Consider the following 21517-nt stretch of genomic DNA (forward strand, 5'->3'; position numbering starts at 1 on the left):
AAAGCTTCAGCGACAGCTTTTTCCTGTGACTTGGTTGGGGGCAACGAACTTTGAAGCAATCACTTATCCTCAGCCAATGTTTTATTTCCCGTTTTCCTCCAGCCCGGGCAGCTCTGGAGCCTGTCCGTCGGCAGGACGCGTACCACAGGAGGTCTCCACCAGGGGCCCGCCCGTCCTGACCAGGGAGCTGATGCTGTGGGGTTCACACAGCGACCATCAGCCTGCGGGCACAGGGAACCCGTTCTCGCCATTGAACTCGGATCCTCCTTTTACGCGGTTGTTAACTCAAAACTTTCTCACTCTTGCACCCATCTGCGGCAGCCTCTGTTCCCACTAGATGTCACCAGCACTTCACAGCGAGGTAGCGTTACAGTAACGAGGGGCACCAGAGGCCGGGCTCTGTGGGGCCCGCACTGATGCGCGGCAGGGACGGGGCCCTGTATGCTCTGTCACCCTCGGAGCACCTGCGGCCCCACAGCTCAGCGCCCACCCGGCTGCCCGGCGCTAGCTGCGTCCCGGCAGCGGTGACACAGCGTGTGCGAGGCCGGGGCGAGTCCGAGGCCGGACCCACCTCAGCGCCCCCCGGCAGAGCTGCGCATGCGCAGCACCGCGCCACCGCCCCCGCCCTTCCCTTCGCCAGAGGGTTTCCACGCGCGCGTCCTCCGCGTCATGAGGTCACCTCCGCCGCCTTGCTTTGCCATAGCAACGGGCGGTGCGGCCGCGTGGCCCCGCTCGCTGGCACGGCTGTGGCTATGGAGGCCCGGCGGCGGCAGCAGGGGTGCCGGGAGGTGACCGGGCCCGTCCCGCACTCCTTGGCGCTGGTGAGGGACCGCGCCTGCGGAGTCCGCCCCGCTCCCAGCTGGTGCGGTGTCCTTGGGGCGGGCACCCTAACCCGGTGGCGGTTGGGGTAGGGCGCTCTGAGATCAGCCGGGAGCGGTGCGGGGTGGGATTCCTGGGGTAGCCCGGTGCCGTGCGGGCTGAGGGCCTTGGGAGGCCCCGCTGTCATCCCTTGTGGGTCTCTGGGGGAGCCGGTCCGACTGTACCTCTGCGGGGCGAGGTAGCTCCTTTGGGGGTACTTGGGCCCCGCGTATGCATGGTGGTGTGTGAGGAGGCGCTCGGAGCCCAGGGGAGCTGTGCCGGAGCGGGAGGTGGCTGGAGGTTACCTGTGGTGAGAACATTTGTTCGATATGTGTAAAGCAGACCGTGAGCGCTCTCTTGACTGTATAAGTAAGATTTAAGCTGTAGCCTGAGCAGCAGACAAGTGCTGGCACCTGAAGCTATTTCATGCTCTTTGTGCTGGTGTTGTGCTTTTCAAGGCAAGGCTTGTTGGGATTTGCCCCTAATTACCCTGAACTCTCATCGTTTGGTGTTACATACTTATTTGGTCATGAATTCAAATAAAAAAAATCAAAACCAGAATAGCTGATTGTATTTCCACCACTGACATATGCTTTCTCTTACAGAGAGCCAAGCCTCCTAGAGAACAAACAAGTGAAAACTTTCTCTTGGCCCGCAGACAGAAAGAAAAGGAACTCCTTGAAAATGCTGATTTCTTAAAGCTGTACAACCAGTGTCGCAGCGTCCATGAGTGGCAGCAACGCAACGAACAAAAATGGCTGCACAGCATTGTACAGAGAAAGGTGGATGCAACAATGCAGGAGTATCTGGCAGGGACTGACATGAGACGAGAGAGGTAGCTAATACCGATATCTGCCCTGTTATTTTCAACTTAACTGTCCGCTTAGAGCTAAGCTCTGTGTATTGTGGCATGGTATTCGTTATTCATTGTAACAGAAAGCATAGGTGTGCTTAATTGGCGGTCAAGCAGCAATGTAGAGCAAACAGTAGCTGTTGGGCTCTTATTACTAGTACTAATCACTGAGCCAATAGAGATATTAGTGTAGAGATAATCTACACATCTCAATAGAGATATGTGTTCAAACACAGTAACTAGTACAGTTTATGTGGCATTTAGAGCCTTGTCTGCCAAATGCAAGATAAAAGTAGTATTATAGCACTTTCATTGCTTGATTTTTAAAAAGAACGAAGAGTACTTTGAGAAAAGTGTCAGAAGCTCTAATTGTTGGGTGTAACTGAGGGTTTTGTTGCAACCTCAGCAGGTTAATTTTTAGGTCCTACAAATAATACTTTGCAGCAGAAGCAGTTGAAAGAAGTTAAAATTTGTCAGAAGCCTTTCAAAAATAATAAAGGTGAGACATACTATTGTCTTGTAAAGAACAGAATTGTGCTGTGCTGGTCTTAGAAAAAAACCTGATATGGTTGAATTTCTCAGTTACTGTTTCACGTTAAGTGACTTTGGAGCTGTGAAGGTCATCAGTTTGATACCCCAGTCTGATGTCCTTCACAGGACAGGAATTGTACAGAATCACTGAGGTTGGAAGGAACATCCTGAGACAAATCTAGTCCAACCCCCTGCTCAAGCAGTCACCTAGAGCAGGTTGCCTAGGACTGTCCATTTGGGTTATGCTTATCTCTGCACATGGAGACTCCAACACATCTGTAGGCAACCTGTTCCAGTATTTGACCACCCTCACAGTGGGAAAAAAAGAAGTCTTGTGTTCAGGTGTAATTTCACATGCTTTAATTTGTGCCTGTTGCTTCTTGTGCTGTCACTGAGTGCTACTGAGAAGAAGCTGTCTCGCTTTTCTGCATTCCCTTCCTTCAGGGGTTTACGTACATTGACAAGATCCCACTGAACCTTCTCTTCTTGAGGCTGAACAGTCCCAGATTTCACAGGAGAGCGAGATCTTTAGGAGAGATTCTCCTTTTAGGAGAGATGCTCCAGGCCATTAATCATCTTAGTGGTTCTTCACTGGGCTCGTTCCACTAAGTCTGTATCTTTCTTGTTCTGGGGAGCCCAGAACGGGACGCAGCGCCCCAGATGAGGTTTCATCCATGCTGATAGGAGGGATCACCTCCCTTGACCTGCTGGCAGTGCTCTTCCTCATGCAGCCCAAGATGCCATTGGCCTTCTTTGCAGCAAGGGTGCATTGCTGGCTTAGGTTCAGCTTGTCTGCCACGACCCCCCAGGTCCCTTTCTGCAGAGCCTCTTTCCAGCCAGTCAGCCCCCAGCATGTACCAATGCATGCAATTATTCCTCTCCAGGTGCAGTTTTTTTGTTGAACTTCATGGAGTTGGTTCTTATTTATCTGCTTAAGATTCCCATGCTGTCTTTTCAGGGAGACTCGGCTCCGTACATGGTGAAGAGAGTGCAATGCAGTTTCCAGAATTAGTAGGGCTTTGGCTTTGCTGCTTTAACTCCCACCAGCAGTGCCAGCGTAGGTCCATAGGGCTATTGCTCACACAGTAGCAGGGGCATCCTATTGCTTAAAAGTGAGAGTGATTTCCCAGAGGCCACTGTGGCATTTGGGCTGGAATTAGTGAGTTCCTGGATTTCTTAGCCCCAGTTTTCTTACCACTAGGATTAGTAGAGAGGTAAATGATGGTGTGTTTAAAAATTGCCAATTTGACATAATTTTCTCATCAAAGATCTTTCAGGATGAAGTGGTTTATGGAGTGATGCTAGAGCAACAAAAGGTAGTTTGAGAGAAGATACCATTCTAGATGCATAGAGAAGGGTGGTAAATACCAGGAAGGGATTACACTGAAGGATAATGATAGTACAAGACCAAACTGATACCACCCGGTGACAAATGTAGTCTGGAAATTAGAAGAATTTGTTTAATGGGGGACTGAAGTTGTAAAGCAGCATTGGAAATGGGTTTGTAAGATAAGGAGCTTAAATTGTGCCAGGACAAAATCATTCCTGTTGTGGTGTAAGATCCCTTCCATGGGCACAACAGGAATGATCCATGAGTTAAAATTTGATGTTCCCTTCTTTGGCATTTGCAAGAAGTGCTGCAAGAAGCCCAGTACCCATTTTGCACTCAAAACAAATAAACTAAAACTTTGTAATGTAACAGGAGGATTGTTTTAGCTTTTATTTAAATGTTTTCATTACAGGCTTCGTGAGCTTCTGGAGGCAGAGGAAAGTAGGTACTTTGCTGAGATGGAGTCACTTGAAGAAACGGTACTGGAGAAACAAGAGAAAATGAAGGAGCGAGCAAAATTACTGCGAGAGAAGAGAGAAAAAGAAAGACAACAGCTGGTAGCTGAAAAACGAGAGCAGCAATTCAGGTATCTTACCAAATAGAATTTGGGTTAAGTAAATACTAAGAGGCAATTTAACAAGAAGGTGACAGTAATAAACTGAGGAAGGAAAGATGAATGTGCTTGAAATGATAAAACAAAAAAAATTAAGGTGGTTGGATGGAGGTGTCTGAGCTTTGCCAGAAGTTGAAAGGCCTCAGCTATGTTGCAAGCAGTGGAGCAGAGTATAGTCTTTTTCTGACTTTTGATGAAAGCGTCCAGCTTCTAAAGACCAGGGATCCCAATTTGCAATGGTGTAATGCTCAGTAAAGTGTGTGAGGAAAAAAATTAATTAATAGAGATGAAGGCGACAGGTACAGAGAACTGTCCTGTCTCTGTTTAAGTGTTGAGATACCATGAAAACGTTCCTCCAAGTGTAGTGCGAAACTCCTTTTCCTGTGTGAGCATTCCTGCACTTTCACCTGCCAAATCAGCTGTTTTTGTAATTCCTTCATGTGGTGTATAGTTCTATTTCAGCTTTCTATTACTGGGCTGAAAAGGGTTCATGGAAGGTTAATTTGGCCTAAATCATGCTTATTAAGCTAACACATCGAAGATCCTTGGAAAGTTAAAATGTTCCAAAACCACAGTATTTTTATTTATTGCATATTTTCAAGAGTACCAGCCGAAGCTGAGGTTTTAATGCAATCTGAAGTTCTGCGCCAAGTCCTCGTGGACGCTGAGCTTGGCAGTGTCTTTTGAAGTCATTAAGATTTGCAGGTGCTTATCAGGCCCTGAGGCCTTGGCATGAAATCTGACTTGTTCAAGTCTTGAAAACCCTTTTTTCAAGGAAGGGATGAAAATAATATTAATGTAATTTAATTGTAATCATTTGAAGTATCTCTTCCCAGTCTCCCACAGTGCAATGGAAATCCACACCACCTGATTCTCTGTGCAGAGGCTGGGGATAAAAACCAACACTTGCTTTCACTTGTGCACAAACTCTAATTAACCAAATTCACAGATAAATGTTGGTTTCTTAAATGTGGGCTTCATTGACTGAGACAGGTGTCAAGGGAGGATATGCACTTCTAAATTTGCATGCTGGCTTTAAAGTATGGCACTCACAGTTTACAGTTCCTGGTTTGATCTCTACCCATGCACAAAGTGGTTGAAATTCACTTTTTAAATTGGTTAGAGAAGACGCTGCTGGAGTGCCTTTTATTTTGTACTTGTAGCTTGTCTTACATACCAAGGAGGAGGGATTCAGCTTGCGATTTAGACACCTAAATGTAAGTGTCTGAGGGCTAGTATCTCTATATACTCTGGGAATCTGAAATTGTGTTCTACTCGGTAGATCTTCATTGAGATCAGGACAGTTAAAGGAACCTAATGTCATCCTAAAGTAGGCCTATACTGGTCTGCCAGTTGAACCACACCCTAGCCTCCCCCAACTGCATTGATTAGGTTCCCATTAATTAGAATGGGAATTTAGCTCACATGTAGGCTCCTGTTTTAGATGCCTAATTTCGGGTATTTTAATTGCAAAATGAATCCTACCAGTGAATTTCATCATCTGGAGATACATACTTGGACTTTGACACTGCAGTTGCCTGTCTTAATGTCTCAGGTCCTCTTTCTTCCCAGTATAGCTCTACTGATATATGGTTCACTCTGGTCTCGTGGGATCATTCCCATCATCCTTCTACCTTTCCCGGTCTGCTCTTGGATCTAGGCAGTATTCATGCCACATAGTATCCCATTGAAAAGTGTTGCTGGAGCTTTACTGAGTGACATTCTGCTGGCTGTGGTATTTCAGGGGATTTACAGGTAGCAAAATCATCTTTCTTCACAGCTGTTGTGAGTAGCAGTCTTTGAGTATCTTTGTAAATGAATCTTCATCCTACAGTGCAGAGTCCTTCTTTTTAACTGTCCTGATTTAATGGAAATACATTTCCATAGTCAGTTCTTCCCTCTGTTCCTCTAGCTCTGTCTCTTTCTACTTTTAAATTAAGGGCCCTATTAAAAAAAACCAACTGTAATAACACCAGCTGACAACAGTTCAACTGTCTGTTGATACCTCATTCAAAAGCCAGATATTTTTCTTCATGTATATGCTTAGAAATATTTTAAAGTTTTTCTTCTCTGTCCTTTTCCAATGAGAAAGGAAGTCTTTACTGTGGTGATCAATTCTGATTAGATTAGTAACTTCTAATAGCTGAATCTGCATGTATTTGGTGCCTTTAGGTAGCCCCAAATCTGCTTTTTTTTCTCCCCACTGTTAGCTGTTACTCTTCCTCCTAAACTATCCTGGTACATGCAGAGATCTGGGAGCCGGCTTTGCTGCTCAGGAAAGCAACACTTATTGAAGACCCACAACCAGAAATGTGTAATTTTGTCAGAACCTGCCCTCTAGGGCCATAGTCTCCAAACCTTTTTGATTGCACACCCCTACCAGTAAAAAAAAAAAAAAAAAAAAAAAATTTCATGCTCACCCCCAATATCTTTACTTATTTATAAATTCTATATTTGCACTACTGTACTTGTATATTAGGTACATTATAAAACGTATGCAAAAATAGAAATTAAAAGAGGGTGAGGTAAAGATGAAATAAACACTATTTTTATTTTGAATGTTATTTATTAATGGTACAAAACGTATTTTCTTCCCACACCCCAGTGGATTATCTTGCACACCCCACTTTGGAGACTGTTGCTCTAGGGCACACCCAGAGGAGCCCTGGGAGGCCATTGCAGTAACAGGTGGATATACGCATTATTTTCTGTTTCTCTTTGTCTGTGAATTTACAACTATTTTGAATGTCTTTCTGAAACCTAATACAGACTTCTTTATATTTCTTTTAACTTCAAGCAAGGCGCTCCACTCTTTTTACAGGTATAGATTCTCAAACATGAGCTATAGGAGCACCTATAGTGTACAGCACTCCGGTACTTTATTCCAGAGTACTAAAAGGCAGTGCTTTTGGCAGCCATGTGAACTGGGTTTGGAGCTATAGCCTGAGGGTATAGATTTAACAGCTGCTCACTAGTGATGTTGGCCAGGAAGGGTCCATTGTCGCAAGGTGGCAGAAGGTGCAGTCCTTGGACCACCTGAGTCCCGCTGGAATTAATTTTCATGAAGGGCTAAAACTTATATGAAAAGATATTCAGCTAGTTTTAGCCCGAGGGCATGTTCATCATTGGTATCTTTAAAGAAAACGGCAATGTCTTAAAATTTGCATAAAACACACATTACATCCTCTTTCTTGTGATAACATCAGAGGCATCCATACAGCGAATGTTGTTATCACAGCAACTTTCTACTGCAGCCATAAAATACATAAATAACTGGGAGGTGGGGGAATAAATGCAGTTTCTGTCTTTGGGAAGTGGCTGCATACAGGCACAATTTTAATGTTAAGAAGCTTAGGATAGCAAAGTGAGGAAGCAGAACAGCCATCTGGGGGAGCAGATGTTTATAGGTTGCTGTGAAAGCTGCTTTGAAGGAATTATTTTGATGAAATCAAGCAATTACAGGGTTATTTTCTATTAAAATTCTAACCATGCTGAACTTTTATTTAACTTCTCTTCCCCTCTGAGAATTCAATTAAATTCAGATTAGTTTATAATCATGAAAAAGAATAACTAATTCTTTATTCCTTCACTGCTGAGAGAACTTTGAACCCATTGTGTGAAGATAATACAGTTATTTCTAGTGGTATAAGATTTCAAATCTCACTAATGGCATGTTTCCCTCAGAATATTTGAGAAATAGATTTTTCATGAATACATAGAATCACAGGACGGTTTGGGTGGGAAGGGACCTTTCAAGGCCATCCAGTCCAACCCCCCTGCAGTGAGCAGGGACATCTGCAACCAGAGCAGGGTGCTCAGAGCCCCATCCAGCCTGACCTGGGGTGTTTCCAGGGATGGGGCATCGACCACCTCTCTGGGCAACCTGGGCCAGGGGTTCACCACCCTCAGTGTGAAAAGCTTCTTTCTTAAATCTAGTCTGAATCTGCCCTCTTTTAGTTTAAAACTGTTATCCCTTGTCCTATTGCAACAGGCCCTGATAAAAAGTCTGTAATTAGCATTGTAGTCTGGAATCACCACTAACTCCTACCCAGGAGCTGGAAGATAGATCCCAGTGTTAAAATGTAAGAAAACCAGCAATGACGTAGTGTATTTGTTGACCTCCTTGAAGGCAGGGGCACCTCTTGGAGTGTGTCGTGGCTCATGGCATGCACATCGCTGTGCTGCTCTCTGCTTTCGTTGCTGGGAACACTGGTGAATGAGTGGTCAGAAGGTTCCCATCTCATACGAGGAGGTAAAACAGCCATCCCTTTTCACTAGGCTGCACTGGCGTCTGCTCCTTTGTTCCTGTATTTCCTCCCCTTCTCTTCTGAAGACCTGAGCTGAAGATGGTTCCTCATTCCAGGGACAGTTTCTCCTTTAGAGGATACAAGCCCAGCTCTTGGGAAAGAACTCAACATTTGGTTAGAGGATGTGGAGTGTATTAGGATTCGGGGAGAAAATTGCTAGGTGTGGGAGGTTTTATCTTCTAGAAACTTGGTGTTCATGAAAGGGGACTTGGCAGTTTGCTGTTGTTTCTTCTTAGTCAGGAACAGCTAAGAAGTTAGAAATACCTTCTGGATATCAAGCAAAATGAGAATTTTGCGTCCATGGCACTGCTCTCCCTTTCGTTGTTTGTGTGTAGCGTTTAGCACCTTTCACCACAGGCTCCATGGCATTAGGTGCTTTACAAACAGAGGAAGAAGAGAGATGTCCCTAGCCCCAGAAGCTTACAGCTGAAACATGAAGCAGCAAACAGTGAATGCCAACAGGAAGAAAATGTGGTGAGACCTCTGCTTCTGCATGAAATTACAGGTCAAGCATTTTGTTCTTTGGCTGTATCCCACTCCTGCAGCACCAAGGGAGAGCGAGGTGTAGCAACCCTTCCCCTCTGCAGTCGCAGCTCTGATTTTGCACTACTCCACCGGAAGATTGACTGGTTGGATGGCTCTCACTGCGGCACTGAGAACAGGGTCAGGCTGGCTTTCAGCACTGTCGCTTTTTCTGTCTGTCAGCAGCTTGTTCAGCAGGTCCTAAACCTGAGGAGGGCTATTTGCGGAAACGCTCTTTGTGGTTTATAAGCCCGCAGTAATTTTTATTAGGCTGGCTTAGCGTGGAGTTTTATTGGTAAAGATTTTGAAGATCTTGTAAGCCCACATGTAATTATTACACGCTGATAGTTGCCTCAGCCACACGTTAATGATACCAGAGGCTGTGCTCATTCTGTGCATGCTAGCAGGAGGTGAGCGGGAGGTGATGAAGGAACAGTGTCAAGTAAAGAAGCCGTTATTCCAGAGCATAATCTTACTAGTTTTAAGGCAGAAATGAGTTATAGACAACCAGTCACATCCTGTGTTGTTAAACTCTTTCCCTGTTTGCCTTGTTGCCAGTGGATATAGCAATTGACCTCAGGGAGAGGCCAAATTTGCATCGTTTCTGTAGCCTCTGTGGAGGTGTAAACCCATCGCCCCAGATAGAGAATAACGCTCCTATTAATTCTATACCCAAAACCCAGGTCAGGGAATATAGATGTGCATTTAGATGGAGACAGCAGCTATTGGACTTAGGAATCATTTAGAAAAGTGAAGACTTTGCAAAGACAGGTCTTTAGCAGAGCCACAGAACGTGAAAAAGCAAACCACCAAATGTTTACTTTTAGTGCTGGTAAACTTAATTTTGGTTTCAAGTTAAAAAATCTTAGGCAATGGAATTCATTCAGATTTTGTTTCATTGCTGTAGTTATGAAAATTAAATAACTATCCCGATGTGGAGACTGATGGTACTGCGAGATAGTTGCTTGATGAATATTTAATATTTTTGCTACGCAGGATTGTCAGCTAAACATTGTATAAATAGTATTTCACATTTTACAGAACGACTGCTGTCATGCAGTGGTTCAAGATTCAGTCAATGATATCTTATGATGTCTGCTATGAATTCCTAAATAGCATTGCAATAATCTGTAGAAGATCGTTTCATTCAGCATGAAATTGTGAGATACCTTTTGACTTCACAGTATTCATGTGTGTCTATCACACATCCTTAGAGCTTACAGATCCTTGACACTTGTAGATCTTCACCATTGTCTGCTAGTTTCACATTTTCATTTTATGAAAATCGATATCCTGGTTATAGATCAGAATTAAAATGCTTGTCTACTGTTCAAATTAAATATTGTTTGATAGTGTATGTTCATTAAGAAATTTCATTAAGAAAATTACTAACTTTATAGTGGTTCCTGTTCAACTGTGTAACCTAAATTTCCGCTCTGAAAATGAATGAGCTTTCAAGTGACTGATAAACCTAAAGTCTTAATTTGAATAAAGAGCAACATGTTTGAACAGGTGTAGTGTGCATGTGTTTTATGTGTTAAAAAAGTATACATATATACAAACCTGACACAACACATGTTCCAACTACACATATACATTTAATATAAAATACACATTGTATATATAATGTGTATATATAGATTATTTTTTAGAAATGCAAATAAAGGATCTGCTCTTCAACTCATTAATGTCAGAATCTCCATCGAATCAAATTCTCTGTGATTCCTTAGGCCTCACGAGGAGTCAGTGTCAGACCAGGCATAGAATTTGGCATTCTGAGCCGTAGTCCTTCGAGTAGTTATGAGCTGAGAACCTCCATCCATCACATACCTCCAGACTTGCTTATTATTTTTGAGACTTTTTTTTTTTTAACTGTTATGTTGCCTTTCAGAGAACAATGTGAGGAGCTTCGTATACAGTGGATGAAGAAGCATCAGCAGGAAGTGTGTGAAGACCGGCTGGCCCAGCTAGCTCTGAAGGAGGAACTGAAAAAGCAACAGAAGAAGGAAGAGCAGATGTTCGCAGAGCTTTGGAAAGAGGATAGATTGGCTAAGGAGAAGCGAGAGGCGGTGGAGATGCAGAAATCAGCAGAACAGAATCGGGAAATCCTGAATGTGCTCAGCGCCCAGGTAGCGGTGCTCAGTGCTCACAAAGAGGAGGCAAAGCGGCTGAAGGAGGAAGAGGCTCGATTGCTGGTAACTTCCATATCATTCTCAATTTCTCAATTCAGGGTTGTATATAAGGCCCTCCTAATGACAAGCTTACTAGACGTTTACATTAATCTATACCTTATTTGTATCTTCGCTGATCCCGTTAGTATCTGTGACTGTCCTATTATGCTAAGCCTCTTTTCCAGAGCTGTGGCAAATGCATTCCTGTTTACAGAAGGGAAATACATCTTTTGAAACTTAGCATTGTAGAGGATTTTGGCATCCAAAGCCTCTCGGAACCTTTGTAGGAAATGGAAATGTTTTTAAGCTTTTACCAGACATCTTTGCAATTTTCTGATTTCCAGTTTCCTGCAGGATAGCTAGAGAGTCTTGTGTCCCTGCTGTAACGCATAACACCAGATCTCAGACTATGATACGTATGTTTAATCACCATGGTAAGTGCACTGGGAGGAATCAGCAAGAGTGGAAGGCGAGCCAGGAGCCTAAGGTGACAGCAGGGCAGGCAAGTACACTGTCCTCTCTGACAAAAGTCCCACAGTACCCGAAGGAATGGAGCAGAGCAGGTCCGCTGGCAGTAACCGGCGTCAGGGAACAGTCCAAACTGCTTGGCAGGTCTGTAGTGATGAAGTCCAAGATGAAGCCAGCAAGTCAAGTCAGCAGGTGTGGATCAGGATCGACCTCAGGCGCAGGCGTAGCTGCAGCATAGCTTGTGTAGGCACGAAGGGCGAGAGACTGAGCCTAGCTGCAGCTCCTGAGCGATTCCTCTCAGCCCTGTCTTGCACTGCTCTTTCCCGAGGCTCACATCAGGGCTCGCTGCGAGCACAGGCAGCCGAGCCCCGGAAGGGAGGTTACAGAGCCTGTTGGTGCGCTCAGGACCCTGACACATACATAAGGAGACATTCATATGAAAAATCCCAACTGCTTATGTCCCAGCTGACTGAATTTCAGAATCTACATCCTTTTTTTAACAGATTAGCAAGCAGTGCCTAAGCTCTCTTACCTGTTAGTGCTGATTGCTGTTGTGTGTCACATTGTGGGAGGCATTTGGCCACCTTGGCCCGACTGTTTGGCTGCTGCCCTCTTTTTTTTTCTTTTTTTTTTTCTCATTTCTCCCCAGTGTAGGCTTGCTGTAGTCATGCTGGCTTTAGCGAGACTTGCGAGTTCACAGTATTCCGTGTTGACACTGTGAGTTATGGGAGACTATTTGGTTCAGGCTCAGTCTTCATTTTGCAGCTATATACGTGTAGCGATTGAATGATCACTCAGGGTACTGTGTTAGGCACTGGAAGCTGATGTTGGCAAGATACATACTCCACTAGTTTTTAAAAATAACAACAATAATGGATCTAAAGCTCTGAAAATTGTGGCTGTAAGACAGTAGAGTCCTTATTCCTAGCCAAACTGTAATGTTTTACTTATTTAAACACATGCAGAATAAAATTATTTTCTTGTAACAACTTTTAAGGCACTGCCGAACCACCCAGACAAAGAACACTTCACTTAACTGGCCTTTTCAGAAAAATGCTATTAGAATAGAAGACTCTGTAGCTTCCCCTGCAGACAGCTGTCTTGGGCTCTGTCAGGAGGTAAATTTCTGGTAAAGTGATTTAGTCTCTGGGAAAAAAAGCTTTCTTCAAAGGGTCCATAAAGGAGAGTTTCTGTATTGAAAATGGGATGTAATCCTTTTTCAGCAAAAGAGGGATGTGACAGATGGCCTCATTATAAGTTTTTCAGGACAGAGTTGGTAGCCTGTAATGATCAGGGGTTTCATCTGGGTGAAGGACATGCTATGGACAGCTAAGCGTCCCTGGGTATAATGGTTTCTTCTGGTTGTTGCAATGGAAATGGTTATTTAGGGAAGCAAAACTTGCACCTTTGCCACAGTAGACTGTGTGTGCATCAAGATATCTCAGTCTGGATGACAAAACAGACAGCAATTTTTGCATTAGTTTTTTCATTAGCTGTTACCTACTTTAGCTGCCTTCCTCCCGTTGTGTCCTTTCTCTCCCTTGAAAAACTGATATCTTGAGGTGTTGCCAATCATGTTATTCTGTCTGTAGTCTCACAAGTGCTAGATGAATTTCTGTCATAGCGCTTTGGTCCTGGCTTGCAGATGGGTGGTTGGGAGTGATTTCTTTGTACATTTGCAATGTTGTGTTACCCCGTCGTATAAACTTTCCCAGAGTAAGCACTGTGGATCCCATGCTTACCTACTCTCATGCAACTTCACTGATGTCAGAATTCAACTTAAGATGTGCCAGCTTGCCCAGTAGACTGCTAACTATTTCCACCTTCTTTCCTTCTTTACTGTTCAATAGTTTTTTGGATTACTTAGTGGTTCAAATAATATACACTGAGCTTCAAAGCCGTTTTACCAGCTTCTGAAAATGAATTTGGCTGTTCAGAAAGATCGTAAAGTCAGCTTTGGCTTTGAAATGCTGGAAGAGTCAGTGAGTGCTTTACATCCAGCATAACAAGTTATGTTCCTTAGGAGGTGCAGTTTGTACTTCTGTATGGGGAACATTAGACACACTGTTTATGGCAAACCTGCTGATGCATGTTAGAATATTTATTGACATTACAATAGAGACGTTTAATTAAAAAACAGGTTAAGAAAAACTGTGTACCTTCAAGACAGCTGAAGCATTGTTTCTGAGACCTGTGGATAAGCTAATGATAGCCACATGCTGTTTTATGACTATGTCTGAGTGCTTGTAAATTTATTCAAATGCAGGATGTTCAGGAGTTATGCTAAGTTACGTTATTGATGCTGCTTTGGGACTTCTTTTTTTCTTTTGTCTAAATAATCTTGAATATACATATAGCTGTTTGATCTTGATTATATGTTTGCTATTTTTTATTGTTTCTTTCTTAAGAACTCAACTTTACTGTCCATTTTCATGTTCTTTCCAATATAAAGTGGGATGGTTTGAAGCCATGAAATTCAGGAACTGCCCACCAGAATATGCCCATCACAATTACTTTGTGCAACCTTATGTCTACGAGACGCAGTGCTCTGAACATCCAGCACAGACACAGGACAGATAATATATGCAGAAACAGGAGGAACACGTGGCTTTGTTATCGGTTAGTGGTTCTGGCTGCGTGTGAAGACTTGGATATAGATCATATGTGCTGCAATGATAGTGATTTCTCTCAAGAGATGACTCTGTCTATCCACTTAAAATATCTGGAGTGTATCAGGCATTCCAGTGTTTTGGTATTGTAGTGCATGTGATGGTTAAAGAGAAAATCCTGAATTCTAATGAACGATATGCTAAAATGTTCATGCTTTAACAAGTCTAATGGATGACACTAGTTCTCTAACGTCAGCAAGAAAGGCTTTAAATGTTTATCTTTGCTCTTCAGTGTTCCAATTAAACTAATTCTAGCCATCACTTAGTTTGAAGTTATGCAATGTTTTTACAAGCTGGCTATTTTTACTGTTCTAGGAAGAACAGCAGCAACTACTTAAGCTAGAAAATGAAAAACTTCAGATGGAGAAACTACAGAAACAGAAGGAATGCAGAGATGTGTTGCTTAATGCAGCACAGGATAAGAAGAATCGTCTTAATAAAGAAAAACAAGGTGAACTTGCCCTAGAGATGAAGATCTTAGAAAAATCTCTTCAGGAACCCCAGGAAGACACTGAGGAGAAGACAAAAACAAAAGTAAGGGCTAGAGGTGTTCATTCTGAAGGTGTGGGACAATAACTCATCTAGACTAATTTTGTGGCCCTTAGTGAACTGCACAGTATAAATGAGATCAGACACAAACCCTTTTCTCTGAGCAAGTTAATTCTTTTGTTGCATAGCCTGTTGCTTCTCCTCCTGCCAGCGCCCTACTTCTCTGAAGAAGCCTATTATCTGTTAAAACCACAGTGAGTACTTTACAGTGTGCTTTGCAATCAGCAAGGCTACCAGGCTAGTCAAAAGAAGCGGGCTCTCAGGAAATCCTGGAATCTTGTCCCTCTGATTTCACTGTGTATAGATCACCTGAGCTTTTTTTATCCTTAAAACTGCATGGACGTAACGGAGGTTAGAAAAATGTTTTTTGTTTCATGGACCTGATTTATTAAATATTTGTAACTGCAGAGGAAAGTAAATATTTAACTTATTCTAACTCATTAATACTAAGAAATGGTTTAAAATCTTTAATAGCTGGATATATAGATACAAAACCCTCATGTTAAATATCCTGGTGATGCCATGAAACCATGGATGTATCTGCCACTTCCTAAATGTAAAACTGTCCAACTGCAAGGTGAAAATGGGTCTCAGAGTAACTTTAAGAGGGAGCTGGAAGCTGCATTAATTTCTCTGCTCAAGGTATTTAGAAGCTTATGTAGGTTAGGAAAGTTTTATGAATTCACTGTTAGACCTTGGCACAAAATTAGAAGAGGTGATATTTATTATTATTTACTATTACATTTACAGATCCCAAGGCTTCTAATGCAGGTGAGGTTCAAGTACCCTGGTCAGCTGTGGAAAGTTTGTAAAATGTCTGTGTTGTAGGCAGCTATGGGGGAGGGGATCACTCTAGATTTGTTCTGCTCTTACGCTGTTGTCCAGGCGCTGTGGACTGGCCAGGAGGAAGATTCTGCACAGCTCTTTCCCATGACAGGGTTTGGGATGGAGCTGTAGGCTCCCCAATTCCCACGCTGGCTGCAGACCACCGTTTATCTTCATGTTTTGAAATGTTTTGAACTCATTTACTCAAATCTGCAAATGTGTGTGTGTTTGCAGCAAGAGCTGTTCAAGGAGCAACAGGCTTATCTGGCACACCTGGCTCAACAGCTGGAGGAGGAGAAACAGCGAGAAAAAGAAGTGGACGAGCTTCTCAAAGAAGAGACAGCGAAGGTTTGGGCCAAGAAGGCTGAGCAAATGCGATTAGAAAAAGAGGCTAGAAAGCAGCTACTGAAAGATATCCTGGATACAAGACAACTGCAGATGGAGGAGAAGTGTAAGTAATAACAGGTCGCTGTCTGTGCACCAAACCTACCCTACGAATGCAAGTCTTGGCAAAGGCAGAGGGAGTACAAGACGCTGCTTTTGGGAAGATCATCTGGCCCAGCATGCATGGGCTGTATGGTTGAGTGGACCACAATGCCACTGTCTCTGAATCTGCTTCTGAAACTTTACTCCTACAGGCATTCCTTACACTAATTTCCCATTGCTATCACCAGAGCAAAGCCTCATAAAGTAAGGATCGTGTGAGCAAGCAGTCATTATTATTAATTTTATTATTATTATTAAGCTCTGAATGTGAAATCTTTTCTATTCTGGGTGCATGAGAAACAAATAAGCTAATACACTTGCCATTGTTTGTGTGCCTCTTCAGAAGCAACAAAACTCAAGCTTACTATTAAAGCTACCTGGCTTGAATACAGTCTCACTGTCCCTTCAAGCTGAGTAGTGCTGTTATCTTCTAAAAGTATTTTTGGTTTTTTGCAGTGCAGAGAAATGCAAGGGAGCAGGAAGAAGTCGCTCAAGAGAGGAAATTATTAGCTGAAGCAATCACAGAACTCAAGCATATAGAAGAAGAAAAATATGCAAGGTATTTTTCTTTGATGCCATCAGTTAATTTCATTGCAGATCAATCTTTTAAACTTGTGAGTAGGCTAATTCTCATTTTCAGATAACTCTAAGAGCACTGGGTGAGCTTGCTTCTGTTCAGAGAGGCTCTGCCACCATGCAGCCTACCAACTCCAAACTGCAATTGGTATTAAATCACTAATTCTGATCTCATCATGCAAATAACGGTGTTTTATTACATATCCTTGTTTTGGTCTTTTTAGACCATCATGTGACTTACATACATCATGTTTATTAAATATGTCGCTTCATACTCTGAGCTGTTCTTGGGCGTGGCAGAGGTTTGGGGAGGAGGGTTTATGAAAGATTAGTTACTTACCAAGGAGAACTAGTGCATTTTGGCTTACTGCTAAACTCCGCCCACACACATCCCTTAATCAGCCACCAAAATACCAGACTACTGCACGTAATGCAACTGCACGGGGTTCTCCTTACCTTACGGTTCCTCAGGGTGAGAATATAGTTATACGCAGTAGCTGCAATGTTCCTCTGGGTGTCATGCAAAGCCTAGGGCAATGGGCCTTAATTTCACTTGCTTAAATTCCTTCTTGTACTCCTGCCCTTTCTCTACACTCGTCCATGGGAGGTAACTGAGGAGCTCCTTCCAGAGCCAGTATCTGTTGTGTTCTCTGATGGCTTTATTGGTAACAATCTCCTGGTTATGGCAGGAATCTCACCATTCTGAAGGAAAAAAATGCTGGGCTTCATTTTGGATATGCTTCACTTGGCAAAGATGGCATTCAGTGATGTCACTAAGTGTTTGTGGTTCAACTGTGTTGCATTAGCGCACAAGTCTTGACTAGACTGTTGGCATTTGAAGTGTCTGTGTGAGCCTGTGTGACTCCTGCTCCAGAAATGCCTGAACACGTAGGTGGACTTCCACTGCTTCTCCAGAGGGTAGTGAAAGTAATAGATGAGTCTTGAGGTAGAATGATTTCTTCTGACAGCCATTTCCTAGAATATCAGTACAACACTGCAGCAGGAGCCTGCACCCTGCCTTCCCCGTGGGCAGTAACTTACCTTCAGCGTGAGGGAGCGGAGATGCGGTGTAAGGCTGCTGCAGCAATAAGCCTGAGCTAAGAGAGGACTGAGACCTGACACACTCATTCTCTGTCCTCACACCACCACTGTGAGGGGCAGGGAAGGCACGCTGATCACAAGGAGTTGTTCTTGCTCTTTTTTTTTTGTTAAGCACTGATTTTGCCATCTGCTTTATAAGATACAACAGAATGCAATTCGTTCTCTGAAGAACATAAGGTTAGCATGTAGCATTTGGTTAATAGAGTGGCAGTTATTCTTGAACTTCTACAAGGAGTTTTGAATGGTTCTTTAGTCTAAGGTTGAATGCTAGCAGATTAAATAATAATAATGTTGTTTATTTTTTTTTTATCCACACTTCATAAATAAGCTATTCTTATGTCATTTCCAGAAAAGTAAAGGAAGCAAAAGAATACCAAGAGCAACTTAGGGCTCAAATTGCCTATCGACAACAAGCCCGTGATGCTGAGGAAGAGGAGAAGCAGCGAGAATATGAATCAGGTCTAGCAGCAGAGAAAGCTTACCAAGAAAGGATACAGGACATTCTATCAAGGCCTTGTGAGAAAGGAGCAAAAACCCACTCTTTGAGAAGAAAACTAATGCTTAACTCTCAAGAAGATCACTTACTATGATATTTTAGCTCACTCAGTTGCCTTTAAAAACATTTTCTAAGGGTGTTTATAACTGACTGAAGTTAGCGGACTCCTCTCCACTGTGATGCTCAAAACATTTAACTGGAAAATACATGAAACATAGTATTTTAAAGATTATTTCTTCCCTATGGATTTTTTTTTTTGACGAAATGACCCATCCAAAGCAAAGTGTTTGACATTTTAATACAAGAATACTGTATGTTCTCTGCAATATAATAATGTATTATTAGGACAGGAATTATATGTAGGCATCCTTTAAAATCTGCACAGATTTGTAGAAGAGTTTCATCAAACTTCTATTAAAATGCCTTTCAAACTGCAAATATTTGCAAAATCTTTTTTGCATTTAGACAGAAAGTACTTGGTGACTCATCTTCATTTTCCTTGTTAAATATAAAACTATGAATCTGTTACTATGAGATGGACACTAAAGGGCTGATATTGCTTTGCTGTGGAATATCAGAGTCCCAAAGCTAGTGTGTGAGGCCTCTGCTTGCACAGAATAAATTGCGCGGGACTGGAGTTGTTATTTTTGTGCAAAAAGGGTGGTGATTTATCATTTTGATGGCAACTCTTCCTCTTTGGACTGCCTTGGATTGCCACCAATGTCATAGTTTGAACACATAGAACGTGGAGGCTGGAGCACCAACCACATTTTAAGACAGAGCAACACAAAATGTGGCCAGATGTCAACAGGAAGGTCTCAGAAGGGTTTTGGTGGTGGGGAGAAGGGACACCTCCTCACTGCTCTCTCAGCTCCGCGTGTTAATGGCCAGGTTGCCCTTTATGCAGGAGGAGCAGTGAGTGACACCAGGAGGACTGGTGGGAGCAATCCAGCTTCTCCCCATGGCATTGCCCTCGACCAGCTCCCTGGTATGTAGGCCATTGGTTTTTCCTCTGTCCTTTTCAGAAGAGGGGAGTGAAGAATCCATTTACAACCTTGTATCCTTTCTTGCTCATGGACTTTGTGGCATTTGGAAAAGTTTTATCTTCTTTCTTGCATTTTTTCCATCCGAGTCTTTGCTGCTGCTTATTTGCAGATGTTTTTCTCTCTTCCTTCAGCTTTTCGGCTTCTAAAATCTTTCTTCCAGCCCTGCTTTTCCACCCTTGTCTTCTCCAACTTCTACCCCTCACTGAGACTTTCCTCTACCTTCTTTCTCCTCATCTTTTGTGTGTTTGGCTCCCTGTTGGCAAGCACCAGGACTCTTTTGTGCATAGAGAAACTGGTACATGGCTGGGATCAGAGCCCAGCAGCCCCAGCTCCCAGGCCTCTTGGAATGAATTTGGTATAAACTGCCTGCAAAGTCACCTCCTCAGTTTAAAGTGGACACCAAGTTGACAAAGGCTTTTTGTCTGTGGAGGAAGCTGTACAGCTCTTTGTAAAGGTAGATATGTATTAATCTGAAACAGTATCGGTGATCTTAGCAGAGCAACTCAGCTAGTCACAGGTGTAAATGGTGGAAGAACCTAGCCCTAAGATATTGCCCTGCTGAGGAGCAGAGGAGTGTGGTGGGGTTTCATCCTTGCTTGCAGACGAAACTTCTCTGAGAGCAGCTTCCTGAGACAGCAGATGGAAGAGGGACAAGTTCAGCAGCTGTTACCATGCAGACAGGTGACTAGGGAGAGCAGAGCCTCTTCATGTCTTGTTCCTTGAGGCACAGGTATCCACACAGGGTCTGTCTCCTACAGACATCGAGAAAGGAAACATTCATAAATGTAAAAACATAGCAAACTGCAGAGGAGGGTTGTTAGTCGGGATGTCTACCCCTTACGCAGCACTTCTCAGCAGCCATCTCCAAGGCCCTACAGAGGACATCAGAGCTGCTCCTCCTATTTTGCAGGTGGGAAAGGCCATCTCAGATAATGGAAGTAGTTTCATCAGTCCAGAGAGCTCAGGTAGTCATAGGTCTCTGCTCTCACCACTGGGTCACATTGGCAGAATGATTAAGAGATTAACTTCCTGATCTGCATGGATTCCTGGTGCAGCCCTGTGCAAGCAGCACAGATTTTTCTTTACTATTGTGATCTCTCTTTGAAAAATTACCATAATAGCACATTCGCAATTCCAGGATTAATTAAAGTGTGTTATTAAAGGCTGTGACACTGTTGTTGGGTACACCCAATATATGAGAGACAAAAAAATACCATACTGGTGAGCTCGGTGAATTTGAGGCATCCAGAAGCATAATAATTAAAAAAAAAAAACCAACCAAAAAAAAACTTAGAAGAGGTGGTCAGAGCTATCAAATGTTTATAAAGTGTCTGAGCTCCTGCTCCTGGAGGCAAAATTCCTCAATTAACGTGAAGTCTGCACAAAAACTAAAAGATCGGATTGGAAGAGGTTTGCCTTCAGCAGAAATGAATTCCCATGGGCTAACGGGTAACCAAACTCTTCTGAGAGAAAAGTTGGGGCTGATGAACATGTTGCTGGGGCCGACCCCTTTGCTGCTGAGTGCTTTGAAGACTTCAGGTGGGTCTAGAAGAAGGGGTAAGGTTCATACTAGGCTGCTGAGCGGCTGGGTCAGCAGACTCCTTTAAAAGCATCTTCTCGATGCCTCTAACAGTCAGATGAGTGATGCAGCAAGAATGATTTTCTGTGTCAAGACTGAAGAGATTCCTTAATCCTATTGATTTCCATCCTCTCCCAGTTCCTTTGATGTCCTCACAGTAAACTGGGTAAATAGGGTGAGGACTAGCGCATGCTTCAATGAGTGGTCATGCCTTTGCCTCCCTCCAACCAATTCTCATGTCAGATTTGTGAACTGCAGCACCAGCAGGCAAATAACTAGCAAAACGGATCCAAAATTGTGGCTTACAAGTCCCGAGAACCTCAGGAGCGTTAGCTACTACTTATGTGCATGGTATTTTCCCTGAGTGTTCAAGGGATCGTGGAGCCAAACCATCTATTAAATCAGGAGTGCAGCAACATTGCTGGTAAGTGAAGCAGCCCGGTCCACGGCTGGGTGACCTCTCCCTGCACCAGGGGTGTGAGCAACCCAAAAATGAAACCACTGGCACCTAAGAACCAGGCAGTTACAGCCTCTCCA

The 21517-nt window shown here is 43.3% G+C and overlaps 1 protein-coding gene across 1 annotated transcript; it reads left to right on the top strand.

Annotated features, from left to right (window-relative positions):
* Nucleotides 1–752: 752 nt before the first annotated feature.
* Nucleotides 753–18449, top strand: LOC309415094 (cilia- and flagella-associated protein 53-like; the record flags this gene model as incomplete). The annotated part of the gene is made up of 8 exons (XM_082012537.1): nt 753–821; nt 1464–1693; nt 3985–4158; nt 10906–11209; nt 14638–14856; nt 15931–16147; nt 16639–16741; nt 18209–18449. The coding sequence occupies 8 exons, from the start codon at nt 753–755 to the stop codon at nt 18447–18449; spliced, it is 1557 nt and encodes a 518-aa protein (XP_081868663.1).
* Between the last annotated feature and the right edge of the window lie 3068 nt (nt 18450–21517).

Source organism: Phaethon aethereus (assembly GCF_964289735.1).
Source record: "Phaethon aethereus genome assembly, chromosome: W".
Taxonomy (NCBI): Eukaryota; Metazoa; Chordata; class Aves; order Phaethontiformes; family Phaethontidae; genus Phaethon; species Phaethon aethereus.